A 20,649-nucleotide genomic window follows, 5' to 3' on the forward strand; every position below is an offset into this window, starting at 1 on the left:
AAGGTTTCTAGTAACATTCTCTTGAATTAAACTATACTCAAATGCATCATACAAACACAACTGTCAGAATTCTTCAGGTATTCCCTGCCAGTCTAAACAATTTCAGATCAACATTCCTGTCTAAGTAACGTTGCATATTATATGGGATTTTTTGCATGAGAATTCATTTCACAATGAGTTTCAACAATCATTAATAAACTCTGGAAGAATCTCTCTGTGAATGAGTTTAACATCTCCTGATTTCTCAACATCTACCATATCTAAAATTTTTATAGTTGACAGTTGTCCCTAATGTGTGAACATAGATGTAAAGAGCTTCTGAAATCTGTATATTGCATTAAAATTATTTTTTCCATAATAATCTGAGTATATTTCAATGTAAAACAAGTCTCTTGAGTGGCCGTCTATATGAGAGAGATTCCCATTCATCTTAATGTATGAAACTCCCTCAAATTAATTTGGGTAGCAAGTCCTTGTAATGAGGGGAATCTCTATGATATATAATTAGTAATGCAGAATTGCTAATGCTTAATTTGAACTCTCCTTTTAGTGGCTATTGGGACAACCAAGATAAACCAATGTTTAGAAGAAGGTGACTCTGCACAGATCATCATTATCTTACAATCTCCTAGCTTTAATTTAAGAACTGTACCAGAGTGTGCTGAAACATACTATAGTCGTCTGTTGGAAGCCAAAAGTTTAAAACCCAAAGGTAACATTCTTGCCTGGCTGATTCTGAACATCACAGCAAATATGTGTCTAGTTTGTAAATAATTTCTGTATTGCACAATAATTTATTTGCTATAGAGTTTCATTATCTTAACTTATGCTTTGTTATCTTAACTTATGCTTATGAAAACATTTAAAGATAAGTCATTCATTTCTTAGTCCTTGAAACAAGTAAGTTAGTAAATCTGACAGTATGTGAAGTATTTCTGAAAGATCTCTGGGTGCTGTGCTTCTGGGAGTGTTTATTTCTTACTAAACATGAAGAAGAGTGGAAGGTGGAGCATTTGTTTGTATCTTTGGACTCAGATCACTGTTGCAAATCTAGAGTACTGTATATACTCATTTATAAGTCAATGTAAGTACCGTATTTTAACTCTCATATATATATATATATATATATATATATGGGAAAGGCAAGAGTTTAATCAGCCCTAGAAGCACTGACCCCCTTCTACTCTCTCATCCATCCAACCTTTAGTATGAGAACAAATAGTTATGCCTGCTGGAATTTTGCAAGTTCTTTGACATTGTTTCCCTTTGCTTCGCCCTTTACATACTTCATTAAATGCCCCTAAGTTTTATCCTCTACTTATCCATGGGTCATATCAAAATCTGTAATTATGGCCCCAAAATCTGCCCTCGATTTATATATGAGGTCGACTTATAGTTGAGTATATACGGTAGTCCTCCACATAGATGATTGCTGCCTCAGGAGTTGCTCCATTTTACATGGCATTTCTGAAAAACTGCTTCTGGAGGAGTTTTCACATGCCCAGAATTCCTGCATTCCAGAGATCCGCAACTGTTCATATTGACTGTAACCTATGAGCAGTTCTCTGTATTATGTTTGCTATGAAGACTATAAAGATGAGTTTGCTGTAACAAGAGCAAATTTTACTCTTGAAACACATGAGAACTATTCAAACTGATTATTCATCAAACTCAACATCCTGTTTTTTCTCAGTGACTAGTTTCCTTCCTATGAAGCATCGGGAGCATGTGGCAGAAAGCAATAATGCAATGACATCCACTTTTTTTCTGGTTTTTACCAGTACTTTCAAGTGCTAGCTCTCAAAGTGTGCATGAAGTATGACTTCCAACAGCAGTATCTGTGAGGAAACAGCTTCATTTTGCTCCTGCTTTGAACCACAGATTAGCTTCCTATTCAGATCATATACTCAAGGCTTCTTTGTGCCTACTCCCACAATGCATGTATTTAATGTTGGAAACTAATGAAGAACATCCCTGTTTATTAGAATGATGACATTCAAAGCTTTAATACATGAGGAAGCACCTCTTTTTCTATAGATCTGAGGGATGGACCCTCTTTTGTCTCCCACCAATGGGAGGAATGCCTTGTGGAAGAACATGGTAAAGGGCATTCTATGCTGTGGTGGCCTGTTTGTGGAATGTCTTCCCCTTGGAGGTCTTGGCACTGCCATCGGTTTTATTCTAGTGCCAGGTTAAAACATGACTATTTAATTAAACTGTTTGGAGCCTAGTAGGGCTCTTCCAAAATATTTAACTACGTGGTTTTAAATTATTTTAACCTTTCAGATTATTCTAATTCATTAAAGTGTTTAATATAATTTTATTCTTAAATTATTTTTACTGTTTTAAATTTTAAACAGTTTAAATTTATTTCTGTTGTATGCTTATTTGAGATCTCATTAGATAGTTTGAGATATAAATGCTTTACTGACTAAATGCTTTACTGTCCTCCAAATGCCCTCCAATAGAGGATGTGCTATATAAATGTTCCTACTCTACACGTGGAGGAAGGTAAACCAGGCATCCCATTTTTTATTGATACCCAGTAGCTGAAAAGAGGAAGGATAAAGTTCTACGCTAAAGCAAGCCTAAATCAACATTTCAGAACCCTTGTTCTGTTGCAGAAAGCCTCTGGGCCTTTTCACACTACACAGTTATAGCACTATGATTTTGTTGTAACTCCCATAGTTCCTTCCTATGGAATCATAGGATTTGTAGTTTAGGGAGAGGCATTTAGAATTCTCATCCAGAAAGCACTAGTGTCTCATCCATCTACATGCCCCAGGATTCCATAGGATGCAGCTCTGGCAGATAAAGTGTAGCCATTGTGCTATAACTGTGTATTGTGAAAGAGTGCTCTCTTACAGATATAAATACACACGTTATTTGTGCTTACATAATTTTTCATGTTAATACAAATAATGTAGAAGACAGAAAGATTTTTCTGTTTGGCAGAGGGATGCAACTGAATGCTTTCAGTATAGAGACTGGGAATGCCATTTAAAGTAGCTTTGGTGTTGTGTCTGTTCATACGCACTAGCACAAAGCATTAAAGGGTGCATTAAACACATAGCATCCACATATAAGAGCTTTCATTTTTTTAAAAAACTTGTAAGTCCACACAGCCCTATCTAAATCAGGATCATTGCACATGAAGGTCTAAATTTTCCACCCTAACCGGTTCTTAAAAAGTCAGTCCTCCCCTGGCCACCTGGCATGAAGCTGAAAAAAGAAAGGCTGTAGAGACGTGTTGCATTACAAACCAAATTTGACATATGGTGACAGAGAAACATCTTTCTGCTTGCTCCTCCACATGATGTCAAAACACTTTTGTTCCCTTCAGGTCATAAAAGCATAGTAGAGCATCACAAAACTGTCCCTTTTGCCAAACAGATTTTTCCAGCATGACAAAAGGGGCAGTTTTACGACTGGAAGGGGACAAAAATGCTTCATTGTCATGTGGAGAAGCAAGAAACAAGACACTACTTAGTCACTGCATGTCAGGTTTGTTTTGTAATGTGATAAGGCTTCTATTAGCACTAAATAGACACTATTCCAAAATGTTGTGACCAGACTATTGACTGGGGCTGGCTAAAGGAATTGTTCAACTTCCCTATTAAAATAGCTGCATTAGCTATCAATCTATTTCCAGGCAGAGTTCAAAGCGCTGGTTTTGACCTTTAAAGCACTAAACAGCTTGGATCCAGGCCATCTGAAATATTGTATCTCCTTATATAAGCCTGCACAAGCCTTAAAATCTGCAGGGAAGTGCTTTCTCATTCTCACAACTTTTGTAGGCACAGTTGGTGAGAACTCAAGAGAGAGCCTTCTCCATGGCTGCTCCCAGACCATGGAACTCCCTTCCATGGGAGGTATAGTGTCAGCCACCCTGAATCCCATTTAGGAAAAAGGCAGGATATAAATCCAATAAATAAATAATGCTAATTTAATATAGCATTTAGTTTAATGCTCTGTTCTCATGTAAAGCAAGCAGACCTAATGAAGATCTAGAAGTAAATTCCAGGAATTCTAAGAAATAAAATATGTTACGCAGAAACCATTAGCCTTTGATCCTTGCATTAACAGTAGGTGCAGAGGATGAGAGTAAAAGCTACCCATTTTGCACAGACAGGCACAAGAGATAATTTGTAATATTGAAAATAAAACTACACCATTATATTTTTAGTGGTTGTGGAGCCTGTGGCATGTTCCAGAGCTGTTAAAATTGGCCCCTGGACCCAGCAAAGTTGCATGCCTCCATTGTAAAAGAATACCTGTTAGCTGTTCTTGTCCCTATCCTCCAAAGCTTATCTTGGTTCCTTCTTTGAATCTGCTTATGCTATAACATTTGTAATGTTGACATATCAAGTGAGACTATCATGTACTAAGATGCAGAAAGCAGTGTATTAAGATTGTGTACCTCTCAAATCTTCATTAAATTGTCCACTTCTCCCTTCCACCATGAACAGATGACCGTGATGGTGTTAAAGGAGTATAAAGAGAAGGAATAACACACAGTTTTATTAATTGTGTAATAAAAATAATAATAACAATATTGCTTGTAACTTTTAGATCCCGATGAAGGCCCCTGGATCAAAATTTTAATGCAAGGCCTCTATGATTATTACTTCAATGTGGAAACTGGAATGGACACCTGTATTCCACCTGAAGGAATTGTACCCAAAACGTCTTGGCTGAGTAGTGAAGAGATTCAGGTAAAATGTTGAAAACATGGACTGTTCAAGGTTGTTGCTCTGTTTTTTTTCTTCCTTTTTTGGATGGAAGGATTTATTAAATGATGCTGCTGTTATTTATTAAAAAATGTTAATGCAGAAAGGAGGAAGGGTGAAGTTGGGGGATTTTTCAATTTCAAATAAATAATCAATGTATAATTTCTGTGGCTGTTTCCATTAGACCTCAACCACACAGGGGAGTTTACTTCTGTACATTTGATTTAAATTGGGTGGGCACAGTATGACCCTGCAAGACATTTTAGCAGCCTTCACCTCCAAACCAGGGAGGGGGGCAGGGGACCCAGGGGCCAATTTTTTTTTAAAAAATTGCCCTAAATGCCCTCCAGAGCTGGGGGTATTTTCACTATGTTTTTCTCCTCTTGGGCCAATTGAGGCCCAGGAAAGACCTTTCTAAAACAGGAAGTGAATAGGAATATGACTTCAACTCACTTATTTTTGTTCACAAAGGCCTCTCTTGGGCTTAAAATGGCCCAGAAGGGCCTTAAAACATGATGAAAATGCACCTTGTGCCCTCTAAAGGGTATTGGGGGTTGTTATTAATATTATTTGCAGAGTGTTAAGTCCTCCAAGGTTTCCGGGACAACTAATGTGGAACCCAAACCTTCCACAGTTGCCCACCTCTGCCTTAGGTTTTGCCTAGAGTGACCTTTTTGTACTCCACAAAAAGAATGAATTGACTGTATGTGGAAGCCTGCAGCAGTGGGGCTTCACTTTTTCATTCACTGTTCAACATTTCTTCTTCTTTTTTTAAACTGTTTTGCAAAAGCAGAAATGAACTTTTGACCACTTCCATTATGGCAGGCAGAGGGGGGAATAGTACAGATAGGAACAGAAAATTGGTCTGTGGGCCCACAACAGTTGCCCACCCTAATCTAAATGAAACATATTGAGATTTGTAAGTATTTATCAAGAAATTAATGGCCTGCACATATTTCATAAGGCACATTACCTTTTTTAAAAAAATCCTTTCATATATGAGGTTCTCAGAGGCAAACTATAAATTTTGTTACAGTTCAAATTGCAAAATTAATATTTTAAATATTTTGAAGTTAGTATTTAAAGTCTAAGCAATAATTTCTGACAGCAAATAGTCATGGCAGCTGCTTCATATTATATTGCTTTTAAATCTTGAAATAGCATTACTTAGCATTCTTAAATAAACATCGTTGAGGCTACTTTCAGAGTAGTTGAAGATGGACTACTGACGAACATCCTCTGCTTATTCTAGCACATTGTGTGTGTGTAAAGGATCCTGATTGTAATGAACAGTAGATTTCCACCAGCCAGAAGAGTATTTGCTGTAGGATTATTTCTCCTGTGTAAAGAAAGGTTTCATATTTATCTGTTTTCAGCTTTGTTTCCTCTAGTTCATCCCTTAAAACTCAATTCACTTTATATAAAATGTATCATGAACATTTTAAGGTGCCTGTCTTGCTTATGTTAAAGTAGGTAAGCACAGGTGGCAAATGTTTAAGACTTGGCTTTGTGCTGATTGCACAAGCAGTTATGCTTTTTTTTTTAGGGGGGGGGGGAGAAGAGCAGTAGTTCTAGTTAATAGTATCCATTGCCTCCTTGAAGAAGCTATTCCCTCTTTTCTTCCCTTGCTAAGCTCTCCTTCATAACCCCCCTGTGGGATGCTAACAGGTTGTTGCAGCTTCATGTCTCTGAGTGGCACTGCATGGGACAACTGGGAGGCAAGAGAGGGAGTTCTGCTGCTGGGCAAATGCTTAGGAGATCAGGAGGAACAAATTTGTATGGGAAAGGAGGGTCTGTTATTTTGAGGGCCAGTGACCTTTATGAGTTTATTTGCAAAACATACCATTACGAAACAATTTGTTATTCCCTCAAATGGTTAGTCTCTTCTGAAACAGCCAGAGTGCAGCAGGCACAACAAGATAAATGTAGCTTCTGTATCTCCATGACAAAGAGGAAAGTCATTTTATACATTGGAGAACCATGAAGGTGTAAGGGGTGTTGCTCAAACACTTAGCAGCATTTTAAAAATAAGTAGGATATTATAAACACCCATGTAGAGAGCCCATGTTAACCATGCAGTTTTGATGGAACTCTTGCACCATTCCATGATGAAGCAACATAATTTTTTATAGTTTTTTTGTGGGTTTTTCAGGCTATGTGGCCATGTTCTAGAAGAGTTTCTTCCTGACGTTTAGCCATCATCTGTGGTTGGCATCTTCAGAGATGCTGGCAAAACGTAAGGGAGAAACTCTTCTAGAACATGGCCACATAGCCTGAAAAACCCACAAAAAACTATGGGTTCATAGTTCACAACATAAATTTCATAAGTAATTTTAAAACATATTGGAAGAGGGCATTGCTAGGGTAGGTTCTGGGCTTGGCTGGTAGAAGAGTGTAAAAAGCTACTGAAACTGACTTTTGCAATACTCTTTAGGTTATACTTAATTCCTTACATTCTCTTTTTTCCCCTTAGAATATTGTTAATCAGATTACAACAGATTACAATAGAGAACAGCTGTGGTTTGCAAATGAGGATCTAATCATTCAACTACAAGCTAAAGCAAGAGGGTTCCTAGTCAGAAAACAATACAAAGAAAGAAAAGCATATCTCCAAACCCAGGAGCCATCAGTAATAAAAATACAGGTATCATTATCCAGTGAAAATCCTTTACTGCTTCTGGCTATTGATGAACAATATCCTGAAAACTATTTTAGAAGAGTGTTGTGTAAACTTTGGAGGAAGTGTTGTTTCATTTTTTATGATAAGTGGAAACATCCAAGTGTCCAATTTGCACACAATGATCTAAGAAAAACACATCTACTGGAAAGTAATGCCTGCGCCAAGGGCAAACCTATAAATGGATAATTAAGGTGCACATATGTCCTCTTCAGGGTCTGCAAGAGAACTGGTGTAATCAGTACTGTCATGTGTAACTTGTTGTTGGATTCGTGCTGTCATGTTGGCAGCCCCTGCAGTTGCCTTGGTCTAGATAGACCTGTACTCTTCTTTCTGTGCCCTGTGTGATGGCAAAGGAATTATCATTACAGCACATTGACAGAGAACATATTGTTACCTTGCCCAGTTTGCATGGACAGGGGTAGCGTGTCCCTGTTAGTGCTCTTAGACATCTCAGCGGCTTTCGATACCATAGACCATGGTATCCTTCTGGAGCGCCTGGCAGAGTTGGGAATCGGGGGCACTGCGCTCCAGTGGTTCCGATCCTACCTCTCTGGGAGGCTCCAGATGGTGCAACTGGGGGACGTGTGCTCTGATAAGAGGGTCCTTACATCTGGTGTCCCTCAAGGAGCCATTCTGTCTCCCATGCTATTTAACATTTACATGAAACCACTGAGAGAGATCATCCGGAGGCATGGGGCGCGGGGTTATCAGTACGCTGATGACACCCAAATAGTCTTCTCTATGTCTCCGACTGATGCAGTGACCGGGGATGGCATCTCTCCTCTCGTGGCCTGTCTGGAGTCGGTAATGGGCTGGATGAGGGAAAACAGACTCAGCTTGAACCCAGAGAAAACGGAAGTACTTGTGATAGGTTCTCCTGGTCCAGGGATGGCGGTGGTTCCACCTGTCCTGAATGGGATCACACTTCCAGTGGAGGACTCAGTACGCAGTCTGGGGGTGCTCCTTGACTCGTCGCTCCACCTTACATCTCAGGTGGATGCAACAGTCAGAAGCACCTGTTATCAGCTTCAGCTGATACACCAGCTGCGTCCCTACCTGGGCCGGAGGGACCTTGAAACAGTAGTACATGCTCTGGTAACCTCTCGTTTGGATTTCTGCAATGCGCTCTACATGGGGCAACCCTTGTACCATACCCGGAAGCTGCAATTGGTGCAGAATATGGCAGCAAGACTGGTCACTGATACATCCAGGACCAGCCATATTACACCGGTCTTAAAAGACCTACATTGGCTGCCTATCCGCTTCCGGGCGCAATACAAGGTGTTGGTTATAACCTATAAAGCCCTAAATGGCTTGGGTCCAGGGTACTTAGAGGACCACCTCTCTCCGTACAATCTGCCCCGCACACTCAGCTCAACAGGGCAGCACTTATTAAGAGTCCCAGAGGCCAGATTAGTTAACACCTCTAGAAGGGCCTTTTCCATCTCGGCCCCCACCCTCTGGAATTCGCTGCCCATTGAACTCCGCTCAGCTACCTCCTTGGCCCAATTTAAGAAGGGGTTGAAAACACTTTTCTTCGAGCAGGCCTACCCCTGACTCCTCCCCCTGAATGCCTTCCCCCCCCCCCTTTTTTTTTTGCCAGCTGCACTGATGACCTGGCATGAGTTTTAAGTTAATTGTATTGTTGTTGTTGTTTCTTGCCCTGTTACTTTATGTATATGTATTTTGTACTGCTGTAAACCGCCCTGATGTTTTCGAAGGGCGGTATATAAATAAAGCTTTTATTATTATTATATTTATTTATTATTATTAATGTAGGTTCACTTTTGAAAGTATTCAAAATTTTATCTAAATTTGATAATAAATCATATATGCAGAAAGCTTTGGATGAATGAGGTTTTAGTTAGGAAGCTAACTAGTCATACAAATGAATGCATTCATTATATATTTAATGAATAGATTATTAAAATGTTTCTGTCCCACTCTTCTGTCAAAGTGCTCTAAGTGGTTTTAGAAAGTATTTTAGAACTGGTCATATTACTAATACTTTGTACTTTACAAAACAACAACAGGCATGTTGGAAAGGATATAAGCAAAGGAAAATCTACTCTGAAAGACTTGAAATGTTGCAAAGAAATGTTGCATATATTGTTAAGGTAAGTGCCACTTATATTTGAAAATCTGCAGTGGTGATACATCTCAGTTGTTTTCTGGTGCCTTTGGGCATAAATAAACTCCATTTGAAGAAATTGCAGGGTTTGCATGCATTTCAGTGAATACTTAACATTGTTAGATAAAGCTACATATCTTGGATACCTTATTTCACATCTCATTTTTTCCTCTAGACTTAATTAGGCATTCTTGCTCACATAACTTAATGTATGCACACGTAAACTAGCTATTTGATACATTGTTTGTTCAATCCATTCAATTCATGTGGATCTGTTCTATTCAGATTACACTCAATATTTTAATAGCATCGATGTGATGTTATTGTTATTGCAGTTAATAACTTTTATTTATACTCTGACTTTTTCCCCAAAGCTAGGACTCATGGCACCTTGCAAATTAAAATGAATGTGATATAGCACAAAACATATAGAAGCTCAACATTAAAATAAAATTATAACTATTGCTACAATCTAAGCATATCCTCCAGGACAATCTAAAACACTTATCTAACCCATGATTTGTTGACACATTATTTAAAACAAACACTTTTTTTAAAAAAACAGGAGGGAAATTAAACTATTTATAGTTTTTAAGAATCTCTTCATTCTTGTTTAATTTTCAGATCCAGGCATGGGTCAAAATGTGGTTAGCAAGAAGAGCATACAAGGAACGGATGCAATATTTCAAAGATCATGTAAGATTTTTACCTTTCTTATTGCCTCCTGAGTACATAAGTTGTTTCCTGCTGCTTTCCATTTGATTAGAGGAAAAAATATGATAGATCACACATTTGCTTGTTACTTTGAGGCCAAAGATAGAGTTGATGGGGGAAAAGAAAGTTGATTGTTAGTTTGTATCCCATAATTAAATGACAATCACAGAATTTTATCACACAGGGCTCCAGGCAGGGATGAGAACAGAACAAAAGGAGCCTGGAAGGGAACAGAACGAGTGGGGGACGCATTTTACTGCACAAAAGGAAGTCCCTCATTGTTACGTTCCCTGCCCTTCCATTCCCAATCCGTCCCCAGAGGGGATTTTTGAGAACTGTTTTGAACAGTTCTCAAAAATCGCCCTCTTTGGAACGGATGGGGAATGGATGGGGAACGGAACAGAACAAGTGAGGGACTTTGCGTGCAGTAAAATGTGTCCCCCACTCATTCCACACTCGTTTCTGGCCCCTTCCATTCCGTTCTACAATCAAACTGTTTCTTATGTAGTAATGTCTAAAATACTTTGTCTTGGTCTTTTACAGAATAAAGAAATTGTGAAGATTCAAGCCTTCCTCAAAGCAAACAAAGCTAGGGAAGACTACAGGATATTGAGTAAGTGCTAAATTTTCTGAAGAGTATTTTCTAAAGTTGGATGGGAATCATGTGGTCTCCAGATGTTATTGGCCTGCAACTCCCACAAAGTCTTCTTCATTGGCTGTGCCAGCTATGGATGCTGGGAGCTGCAGTCCAACAAAATCTGGAAGGATGCATGATTCTCACCCTTGGTGTAAGTGGACAGCTGGATGTCTTGAAAACAGCAGCTCCAGTGTTTCAGTGGTTTTATGGAATTTTGTTTAGAATGAAATGTCTAAAGCTGTTGAGTTTAATTTCTTATTTGTTCACTTGACTTGTAGCTGGTTCTGAAAACCCTCCTTTGAATGTCCTACGCAAATTTGCCTACCTCATGGATCAGAGTGATTTGGACTTTCAAGAGGAGCTAGAAGTAACAAGGCTAAGGGAAGAGGTGGTCACAAATATCCGATCTAGTCAACAACTAGAGAAAGATCTGAATCTGATGGATATCAAGATAGGACTGCTGGTGAAAAACAGAATAACTCTGCAGGTTAGTCAAGTTCAATGGGATTTAGTGACTTCATAAATTTAAGAAATATACAGTCATAGAGCTAGAAGAGACCACAAGAGCTACCCAGTCAACCTCCTGTCATACAGGAATACACAATTAAAGAAGGCCCCATTCACAGTACGAAACTAACTTGGTGTGAAACCAGGTTATTTTCATGGCGTTCACACATGCCCTGAATGCACATGCCCCAACTACAGTTTTCAGGGGGTGGGGCTACCAAAAAAACCACTTAACCTGGTATATTCAATATGGGGGGAGGGGGTTCCTGCTTCTTTTTTTAAGAGCCGCAGTTATCCATATATTTGGTAGTGTATGCTACTGAATTGATTCGGATTGAGCTGTATCATTCCTCGAAATGGAGGTGCCTCCATTTTAAACTGAAATGGTGGCAAGTGTGAACAATGACAGGGTTTAAGTGCCACGGAGAGATTCAGTAACATAAAACATAATGAGAACACCAATCTGGGATGGCATCAGTGTGGAGATATGGATCTCCTTGGGGGAAAAAATGTTTTTCCTGGGTTTGTTTTGTTTTGTTTTGTTTTTTGCAGTGTCTGTCCTGCTGGATTGGTGTGGAATCAAGGAGTGTATAGTTGTGGGGGGGGGGGGGGGGCGGCAGTTTTATTGGGTGGCATCTTCCACCCAGGAAGTGTTTGCTTTTTTGCAGTGAATCCACCCAAGGAACAAATCCAACCCCTGTTCTCCTACAGGCACAGATTCAAATCAGAAGTTGGTTTCTGTGTCACCATTAAAGGCCAGGGGTTGCTTTCCCAGCTTCTGAAACACCCTGGCTTTTGGAAGCACTTGGAATGGGGGAGGTTCAGAGAGCAGAAATGGGCAGGAGAAGCAGCACCAGCCAAACATCCCACCATGCTTGTTCCATAGACACCATTCTTAATTCAATTTAAAAATTCAGAGTGGAAAGAAAAGCAAGGAAAGAAACGTATTTTTTCTTCTCCTTGGGGATGCCTATGTGGAGAGACATTTAAAGTTCTCTCACTTACTCACTGGGGTGTGAAGGGTGGAAGGGGATTGGATGGAGGAGCCATCCACTGAGAGTGCCATGTGGGTAGTAGATTCATGGAAAAGCAAGAAAGGTAACTGGTTGATAGGTTTATCCATGCTGGGGAAAGGAAAAGAAGTGCATGGGGAGAAACACCCTTTTGTACTGATTTGAATTCTGCTGGAGGAAATACGTGGCTACTAATACAATTTGAGTCCAGACTTTTATGTGTCAGTGTGGTGTAAATGAGGTGAAATCTGGACAAAATACTGTTCACTGGATCTGGATTATTTTGCGGGTGTGGATTCAGTCTAAAACACAGATGTTGGAAACATTTCTTTTTTGGATTACAACTTCCAGAATCTGGAAGATACTGGCTGGAAGATTAAGGGATTTGTAGTCCAAAAAGGTAACATTTACCATGTTCTACTTAAAACAGTGAGAAAATGGCTGTTGTCTGGCTGTAGGAGAGAGTTGCTATTATCCTAAATGCCAGATATTTAATGTTTGCATACGCTTTAAGCTTTAGCTCTCCCTTTCCTTGGCAGGATGTCATATCACACAGCAAGAAACTGAACAAAAAAAGCAAAAATCAGATGGAAGAGCTGGTAACAGGGGACAAACAGGGCATCAAAGGCCTGAGCAAAGAGAGGAGGAAAAAGTTAGAGGCCTATCAACACTTGTTTTATCTTCTGCAGGTAAGTTGTCTGATAGCTGGTGCTTCAGGTAAGACAGCTTTGTAGTGCCAGAGTCTCATCTTAATTCTGTAAAACAAAAACTCTTTGCTATCTTGTACTGAGTTCTATGTTGTTATACTGATTTACTTTCATAGTTTCTTTTGTTTTTAAAAACATGTATATATGCAGGATTCAAGTTTTGGTTTATGTTTCCAATCAGTTGCTCCTTTTCTTTCATTGTTTCTTTCTTTCATTATTTCTTGGCATGTAGTTGTGTGATGATCTGCAATGATGACCCTATCTGTCTTGAATGAAAAAAACATTAAAGTCCTGCTGTCAGAACACAAAGTTAAATTCTGAAAACCACGGGGGGGGGGGGGGGAACCTTGCAGGGAGACAGAACTCTCCCATTACCTCCTCTCTGCAGCAGTCTTTTGTGCCCTTTTAAAAGATGCTGACAGCAGAAGACACAGTCTTACAGAGGAGAAGGAAATTGACCAAAACTAGATGAGAACACCTAGTGGAAGCCAGTTTCTCTCTCCAAGCAGCCAGCTATGCCACTCAATTCTTAAGGGATCCCACATCCTGGAGTAGCTTTTGGGCCTGAATACAGAAGGAAGTCATGTTCCTCAGGTTTAAGATCCAGTCCCAAACCTGGGAGGCTCATTGCAAAGCTCTATGGCTTTCTTAACATATTCCACACAAAGTGCACTTCTGACTCTTTCCAGGTTGGTCTCTTTTCTTGGAATCCTTTGACTTGAGAAAACAAGTGTCAAGGAGGGTAGACAGTGGAAATAAGGTCTGGAAAACAGGAAGTTTAGTCTGACAGAAGAATGTGATAGCATTTTGGAATTTCTGGCATTTGAGAACCTTTTTGAAGTAACACAATGATACATGGGAAAGGGGGATAAACAGTAGAAAGCAGAGAACTGCACTTAGATACTCAGATCAGAAGGTAACAATGCTGGCAAAGAGATTCTTGCGGGCAGGAGTGATGTGGAAGGCGGCGTGGTGTGTTTTGAGAAGCTTAGCAGGCACCCTTCCTCTGAAACATATGCAGTATTTGTTGCAAAATTAAGGGATGTGGCCCCTGGCTGTCTGATAGGCTAGGACTTGGGTATTCCAGATTTTCAAGTGTAACACTTTGTAAGTAGCTTGAGTTTGTTCATGTGAACTCTTGAAATAGTTGTGAATACTTTCATAATAAAGCTTTTGTGTATTTAAAGAAAAGCTCAGCATCAGTGTGTATGTAACTCTCTTTCTGGACACAATACTGTGGGTTTTTTTAACCTGTAAAACCTTATTCAGCTTAGATCCAGTCTATCTCAAAGCCCCATATGAGCCTATCCAAGTCTTATGATCCTCAGGAGAGGGCTTTCTCCCACTGCCCTCCTAGGCTTGACTGGAGAGCATATGTGAGAGAGCCTTCTTGGTGGCTGCTCCTAGGCTTCTGAGGTCGTCTGTCTTTTTGCTGGCAGGAAAAACCCTTTTTCAACAGGGCTTCAGCCTTAACTGACAAGGATAGAGTGATATACAGCTAGATGTATTTTTTTAATATGCACTATGTATTTTAAGTGGTTTTTTTAATTGTTAATTAAATTAAGTTAAACCCTGGATACAGACTCATGCATTTGGCCAACCCAGAACAATTGTAATCAATAAAGTTCTAGCCATTTTTTCTCCATTTATATTGTTTTGTGTGATTCTTGAACATATAAATTCTTTTTAAACATGTAATTCATATTGTTTTGGAAGTTCTGCTTTAATTTGTATTGTAAGCCTCTTGTCATCCCATTGAAAAGAAAAATAGGATATAGATCAAAGAAATGGCAACTGAGCTAATTGTTACTAATTGTTACAGCATTGTTACTGTCATGTTGCACGCAAAGGTCTTTGCTCTCATGGATGAATATGTAACAAAAGTGCAACTATGTTCCCTTTCTCTATGTGTGAGTATGTGTGTGAGAGAATAAAATCCTTCTCTACAGTGATAAACCAGAAGTTTTTTGCATTAGTAAAGGCACCAGAGTATTGATACTGGCATTATTCAGTATCTGTTTTTCACTGTGGTTTTCAATTAATCCTTGTATTGATTAAATGCATTGAGTGCTTTTTAGTTTTACTGCTTATAAAGCAAGCGATGGAAAACTCATCTGTTTTTATTAATATGCCATTATAATATTCCTTCCATAGACTAATCCAACTTACCTGGCAAAGCTGATCTTCCAGATGCCCCAGAATAAATCTACCAAATTCATGGATACTGTTATCTTCACCTTGTACAACTATGCTTCGAATCCACGAGAAGAATACTTGCTTCTGAAATTGTTTAAAACTGCTCTAGAAGAAGAGATACAGTGTGTATATTAAATTATTAAAGACCTCATCTTCAATTATGGTCTTTTATTCTATTTTTTCTATTTTGACAAATAAAATAGTTGACTGTTAAATCTCCTTTTAGTTTCTCTTAAGAATGTAGTGGATGATTTGGACCAGACAGAGTTTCATAGGCGCATCCCATTTGCCAGACTAGACATACTTGTAGCATATCACCTGAAACAGCCTAATAAAATGAAGTTCTACATTCTAAAAGAAATGGCTTGATTTCAAGGGCTATATTCTGTATTTCTGTTTCAAAAACCATTTCTTCCTTTCTGTCATTTTTCAGGTGACTAGAATACTATTGCAAAAATATAGTGGTGTTGTTTTTAAAGAACTACTATGGACAGAACAAACTGCTGTATGTTGTATGCCCATTCAAATGACACCGAGGCTGCAGCTGCACTGCAGAATTAATGCTGTTTGACACCACTTTAGCTGCCATGCGTCAATGCTATGGAATTTTGGGATCTGCAGATTTGTGAGATATTTAGCCACCTCTGTCAGAGACCTCCAGTGCTACAACCAACTACAAATCCCAGAATTCCAGAGGATGGAGCCATGATAGTTAAAGTAATGTAAAACTGCATTAATTCTGCAGTGTAGCAGCAGCCAGAGATAGGTTTGATTGTCTTCAACCAGAGCTGAAATGTGCTTACTTTTTACTGCAGTTCCAAGGTAGACCAGATTCAAGATATTGTCACGGGAAATCCTACTGTGATCAAGATGGTGGTTAGTTTTAATCGAGGTGCTCGAGGACAGAATACTCTGCGTCAGCTGTTGGCACCTGTGGTGAAAGACATTATGGATGACAAATCACTAGTGATCAATACAAGTCCTGTGGAAGTTTACAAGGCATGGGTAAATCAACTAGAAATGCAAACTGGAGAGGCAAGGTATGTGTATGCAGCAGAGCCAGATAAAACTGAAAGTAATTTTCAATGATTTATTTAGGTTTCTTATAGGAACAGTGTGGGAAGAGAGCGCAAATATACAAAAAAATGTCCTTAGGTTGTTAGTCAAGTACCGTATTTTCCGGTGTATAAGACGACTGGGTGTATAAGACAACCCCCAACTTTTCATATAAAAAAAATAGAGTTTAGGATATACTCACCGTACAAGACTACGCCTATTCCTTGGAAGCCGGCAGCCGTCCGTGCATGCACGCACCGGCTTCAAAGGGGCCTTTGGAGGCCCCTCAGAAGCTGGCACACGTGCTCTGGGGCTGCCAGCTCCACAGGCCTCCAGAGGTTTGGGAAGCCTGCGGCCTCGCGCCAGCTTCTAAAGGGCCTTTGGAGGCCCCTCTGAAGCCGGCGTGCACGCTCTGGGGCCACCAGCTCCCCAGGCCTCCAGAAGCCTGAGAAGCCGGCGGCCCCAAAGAGCGCACCTGGTGTACAAGATGGCCCCCAACTTTTGACCCAATTTTAGAGGGTCAAAAAGTCATCTTGTACGCTGGAAAATACGGTATTATTGAGTATACCCTACACCTTTGGCTGGATATTGTATCTCTTTGGACACAGAAACATTTGGCTGGTAGATGAGAAAATTAACTTAAAGTGCATGTGATTGATACTCAGATATGGAAGTAATGTTATGTAAACAATATATGGTAGCATACAGCAGTGAGACACATGGAAGGAAGGCCAATAAATCTTACTAATTTATATTCTCAGTTGTAGCTATGTCAACTGCTTGTCACTTCTCAAAATTAATGGAGTATGAAATTGTTGTAATTAACTAAGGTTAGTGTAACTAGAATGGAACACTCAGACAGTAGTAGAGTGGGGTTGTTTTAGACTTGACTTAATGGTCTAATGGGTTTTGATTGTTTAGATCAGTGGTTCCCAACCTTTCTAATGCCGCTACCCTTTAATACAGTTCCTCATGTTGTGGCAACCCCCAACCATACAATGACTTTCATTGCTACATGCAAATATATGTTTTCCGATGGTCTTAGGCGACCCCTGTGAAAGGGTCGTTCGACCCCCAAAGGGGTCCCAACCCACAGGTTGGGAACCACTGGTTTAGATGATAATGAGTATTACTTCGCAATTTGATAAGCTATGCTGTGGTTAAGGCACCTTCTGCTCATTCTGTTCTGTAAGGTCCTGGATCTACCCCAGAGTCCTGTGTAATGTCATTACTGCTCAAATATAAATCTGAAGTGGGAAATAAATGCTGATAAAATGGTTTGCGGAAGGCTAACTTTGTTAGTCTGTTGCAGCAAAGACCAGCAGAGTCTTGTGATACCTTACTGTTGTTGATGTGTGCCTTCGAGGCATTTCCAGCTTATAGTGACCCTTGGTTTTCTTAGCAAGATTTGTTCAGAGGAGGTTTGCCATTGCCTTCCCCTGAGATTGAGAGGTTGTGACTTGCCCAAGACAGCAACGACATGGGTTTCACGTCCAAGCTGAGAATTGAGCCCTGGTATCATAGTCATAGTCCAGTACGCAAACCACTACATCATCCTGGCTTTCTTATATACTAACCAATTTATTATGGCAGAAACCTTTTTTTTTTTTTTTGGGGGGGGGGGGCACAGTCCACTGTAGTAAAATAAGATCCCAGTGGTGTGTTACACATTACTGGAAGTTGTCTGAATAGTTGGCCTGAGCAGTCCAGCTACCTGAGATAGCCCTGTCTCTACACACATTGACAACAATGTACCCTGTCCAGTCTATTGGCTGTAAAGTGACATGTGACATTCTTTTTTTAAAAAATACATAGCCCATGCTGTCTGTTCCAGAACAGTCCTCCCGTTAATGGGGGCAGGGAAAGAAGAATGATTCTCTCTCGAACTCTCACATTTTGCACAACAAATTGGCACAGCAAACTGTGTAGATTCCTATAGAGGCCATTTTCAAACCAGTCATTTTCTCCTTGACTTTTGATAATCATTTCCCCCAGTTGAGTGCAAGGTTGAAATTGTTCATGCGATCTTCCTTCATGTCATGATCCAGTGGAACACACTGCCAGAAGAGAAAGGGCACATTCAGACAAACATAAATCCTTGTCATAAGATGGAGCACTCACAATCCTCTGCCTCTCTTTGAGAGGTACAGCTGGCTTTCTAGGTCATTTCTTTCATATTGCCTTGGTTCTGAGAACCATTTTAGAGCCAGATATTTAGGAAGCAGTGACAACTCTCCAGTAGTGATGTAGTTGTTGGCTAATTTTGTTCTTGAAGGAAGAAGTCAATAATTTAAGCAAATTTCTTCCAATCTTTCAAAATCTTTGAAAACTCCAACTTTTGAAGACTATTTGCAGGTGAAGACTTTACGCACAAAATTTCCATGAGATTTTTTGGTGCAGAAAACAGAACATTTTAATTAAGGACCTATTCTGTGCAAAACTCACTTGTGCAGAAATATACCTTTTTTTGGCACAAAAAAATGTTCTGCACAAAAATACCATGTGTGAACTTTATGCAGAATGAACTGTGAAGATTCTTGTCAGTTCACACTTCTCCTTGTCAGCGTTTCCCAACACTTTTTAATATTTTTGATACTCTTTCCATCCCTACTATCTAGAGTATAAAATGTGGTTTGGGCTGTGGCGCTACTGCTGCAATATTAAGTGGCAGACTTGAAAATCTGAATACGTTTACAAAAGCATCCTATATGGTTCCTTTGAATCTGCAATACTATTCTAAGAACTCTATTAGGCATTAAGCAAATAATTATGATCTGTTAAACAGATTAAATGACCACACAGGCACATCAAATCTTTGTATTGAACTTTTTATTAATGTACCATTCTTTTGTTCTGCATTGATTACTTTATCTCTTTCTGATTTCCCCCATCTATCTAGCAAACTACCTTATGATGTAACAACAGAGCAAGCACTGACACATCCTGAAGTAGTGAATCGATTGGAGTCATCAATTCAGAGCCTCAGAGCAGTGACTGATAAAGTCCTCACTTCCATATTCTCATCTCTGAACTTAATGCCGTAAGTTTGAGGTCCTAGCAGAACCTTGGTGGAACTCTGAAGAAGCATGATTGGGAAAATGCAATAATGCTTTACTAAAAACCTATCTTAACTGTTCTTTAATCCACAATGGTATTTCACCAGCAGAGGGGAGTATTCTCCCTCCGTCACCAAATTCAAATACTTTTATATCTACTAAGCACTCATAATATATCTTTCTTTTGTGTTTGTGTGTATTTTGGTGTCATCTTGTTTTGTTTTGTTTAGTTCTAAAGTTTGTGAAATAAATGCAGCATTATGTTTTGGATTTTCTTTGGTTGACTTGAATTAGTTCTTTTTCATCCTAAGTCTCTCTCCATTATTTTCCTTTTTTTTCCCATCTGTTTTCACATATAGTTATGGATTGAGATATATAGCCAAAGTTCTGAAGAATTCACTCCATGAGAAATTCCCAGATGCCACAGAAGATGAGCTATTAAAGGTAGATTTGTGAGGGTGATCTGTCAACATCCTTGCTCTTTCTAATTACATTGTGACAGAAATTGCGTGCTTTAGGGAACAGGGTAGGTGAGGGGGATAAAAAGAAACTGCCTACAGTCAAGGATGCTCATACATGCTATTGAAGATGGGACAAGTTAAATTTAAGTGTACCTTAGAAAACTGTGTGTAACCATTACCCTTAAATGGCATGTTTTCTTCATTCCATCTACATGGAAGCTGATGAACCATTGCCAGGATAGGAAGTGGCACAGAATGGCAAATTCCAGTACAGTACTGGTACAGGATTAAGAATGGAGTCTGTTGCTAATATGAAAGAAACACAAATGCCTAACTCAGAAGTAGCTAATTTGTGGTTTTTCAGGTGTTGTTCACTGTAACACTTTATCATCTCTAGTCAAGTAATGAGGAGAGTTGCACTGCATCATCCAGAGGACCTAGTTCTTTAAGCTGCTGCCTTTATATAGCAGCTTTTAAGTCTGGGTGCTTAAACTTTGGGTTATATCTTTGTTTACATAACAGTACCTCTTGAAACAATTTATAACTCTAATCATAGATGCACTTGAACATACAGATATAGTACATTTGTTCTTCCATTTGACTTGTTTTGAAGATAGTTGTAAAAAATGTGGGAATATAACATTTTATTCCATCTGAGTTGCTGAAGAATTTGAGCAATGCAGACCAATTTCTGTAACTAAATTCTGTAATTAAAATAGCTGCTGTGCCTAAAGTGTTGTTTCAAATACCACATGCTTAAA

The 20,649-nt window shown here is 39.3% G+C and overlaps 1 protein-coding gene across 3 annotated transcripts in view; it reads left to right on the top strand.

Annotated features, from left to right (window-relative positions):
- The window catches only part of IQGAP2 (IQ motif containing GTPase activating protein 2), a 196,588-nt gene that overhangs the window by 151,698 nt on the left and 24,241 nt on the right, over positions 1-20,649 (top strand). For all 3 annotated transcript variants that reach the window (XM_089494494.1, XM_089494496.1, XM_089494495.1), the window contains 12 exons: positions 551-712; positions 4,573-4,715; positions 7,204-7,374; positions 9,444-9,527; positions 10,166-10,237; positions 10,799-10,868; positions 11,171-11,379; positions 12,952-13,101; positions 15,274-15,437; positions 16,131-16,355; positions 19,271-19,411; positions 19,787-19,871. In XM_089494494.1, the coding sequence (XP_089350620.1) occupies positions 551-712; positions 4,573-4,715; positions 7,204-7,374; positions 9,444-9,527; positions 10,166-10,237; positions 10,799-10,868; positions 11,171-11,379; positions 12,952-13,101; positions 15,274-15,437; positions 16,131-16,355; positions 19,271-19,411; positions 19,787-19,871 (1,676 nt within the window). The remainder of the gene's footprint in view (positions 1-550; positions 713-4,572; positions 4,716-7,203; positions 7,375-9,443; positions 9,528-10,165; positions 10,238-10,798; positions 10,869-11,170; positions 11,380-12,951; positions 13,102-15,273; positions 15,438-16,130; positions 16,356-19,270; positions 19,412-19,786; positions 19,872-20,649) is intronic.

This window comes from Sceloporus occidentalis, unplaced genomic scaffold (assembly GCF_023333645.1).
Source record: "Sceloporus occidentalis isolate IW3139 unplaced genomic scaffold, rSceOcc1.0.p SCAF_1, whole genome shotgun sequence".
NCBI lineage: Eukaryota > Metazoa > Chordata > Lepidosauria > Squamata > Phrynosomatidae > Sceloporus > Sceloporus occidentalis.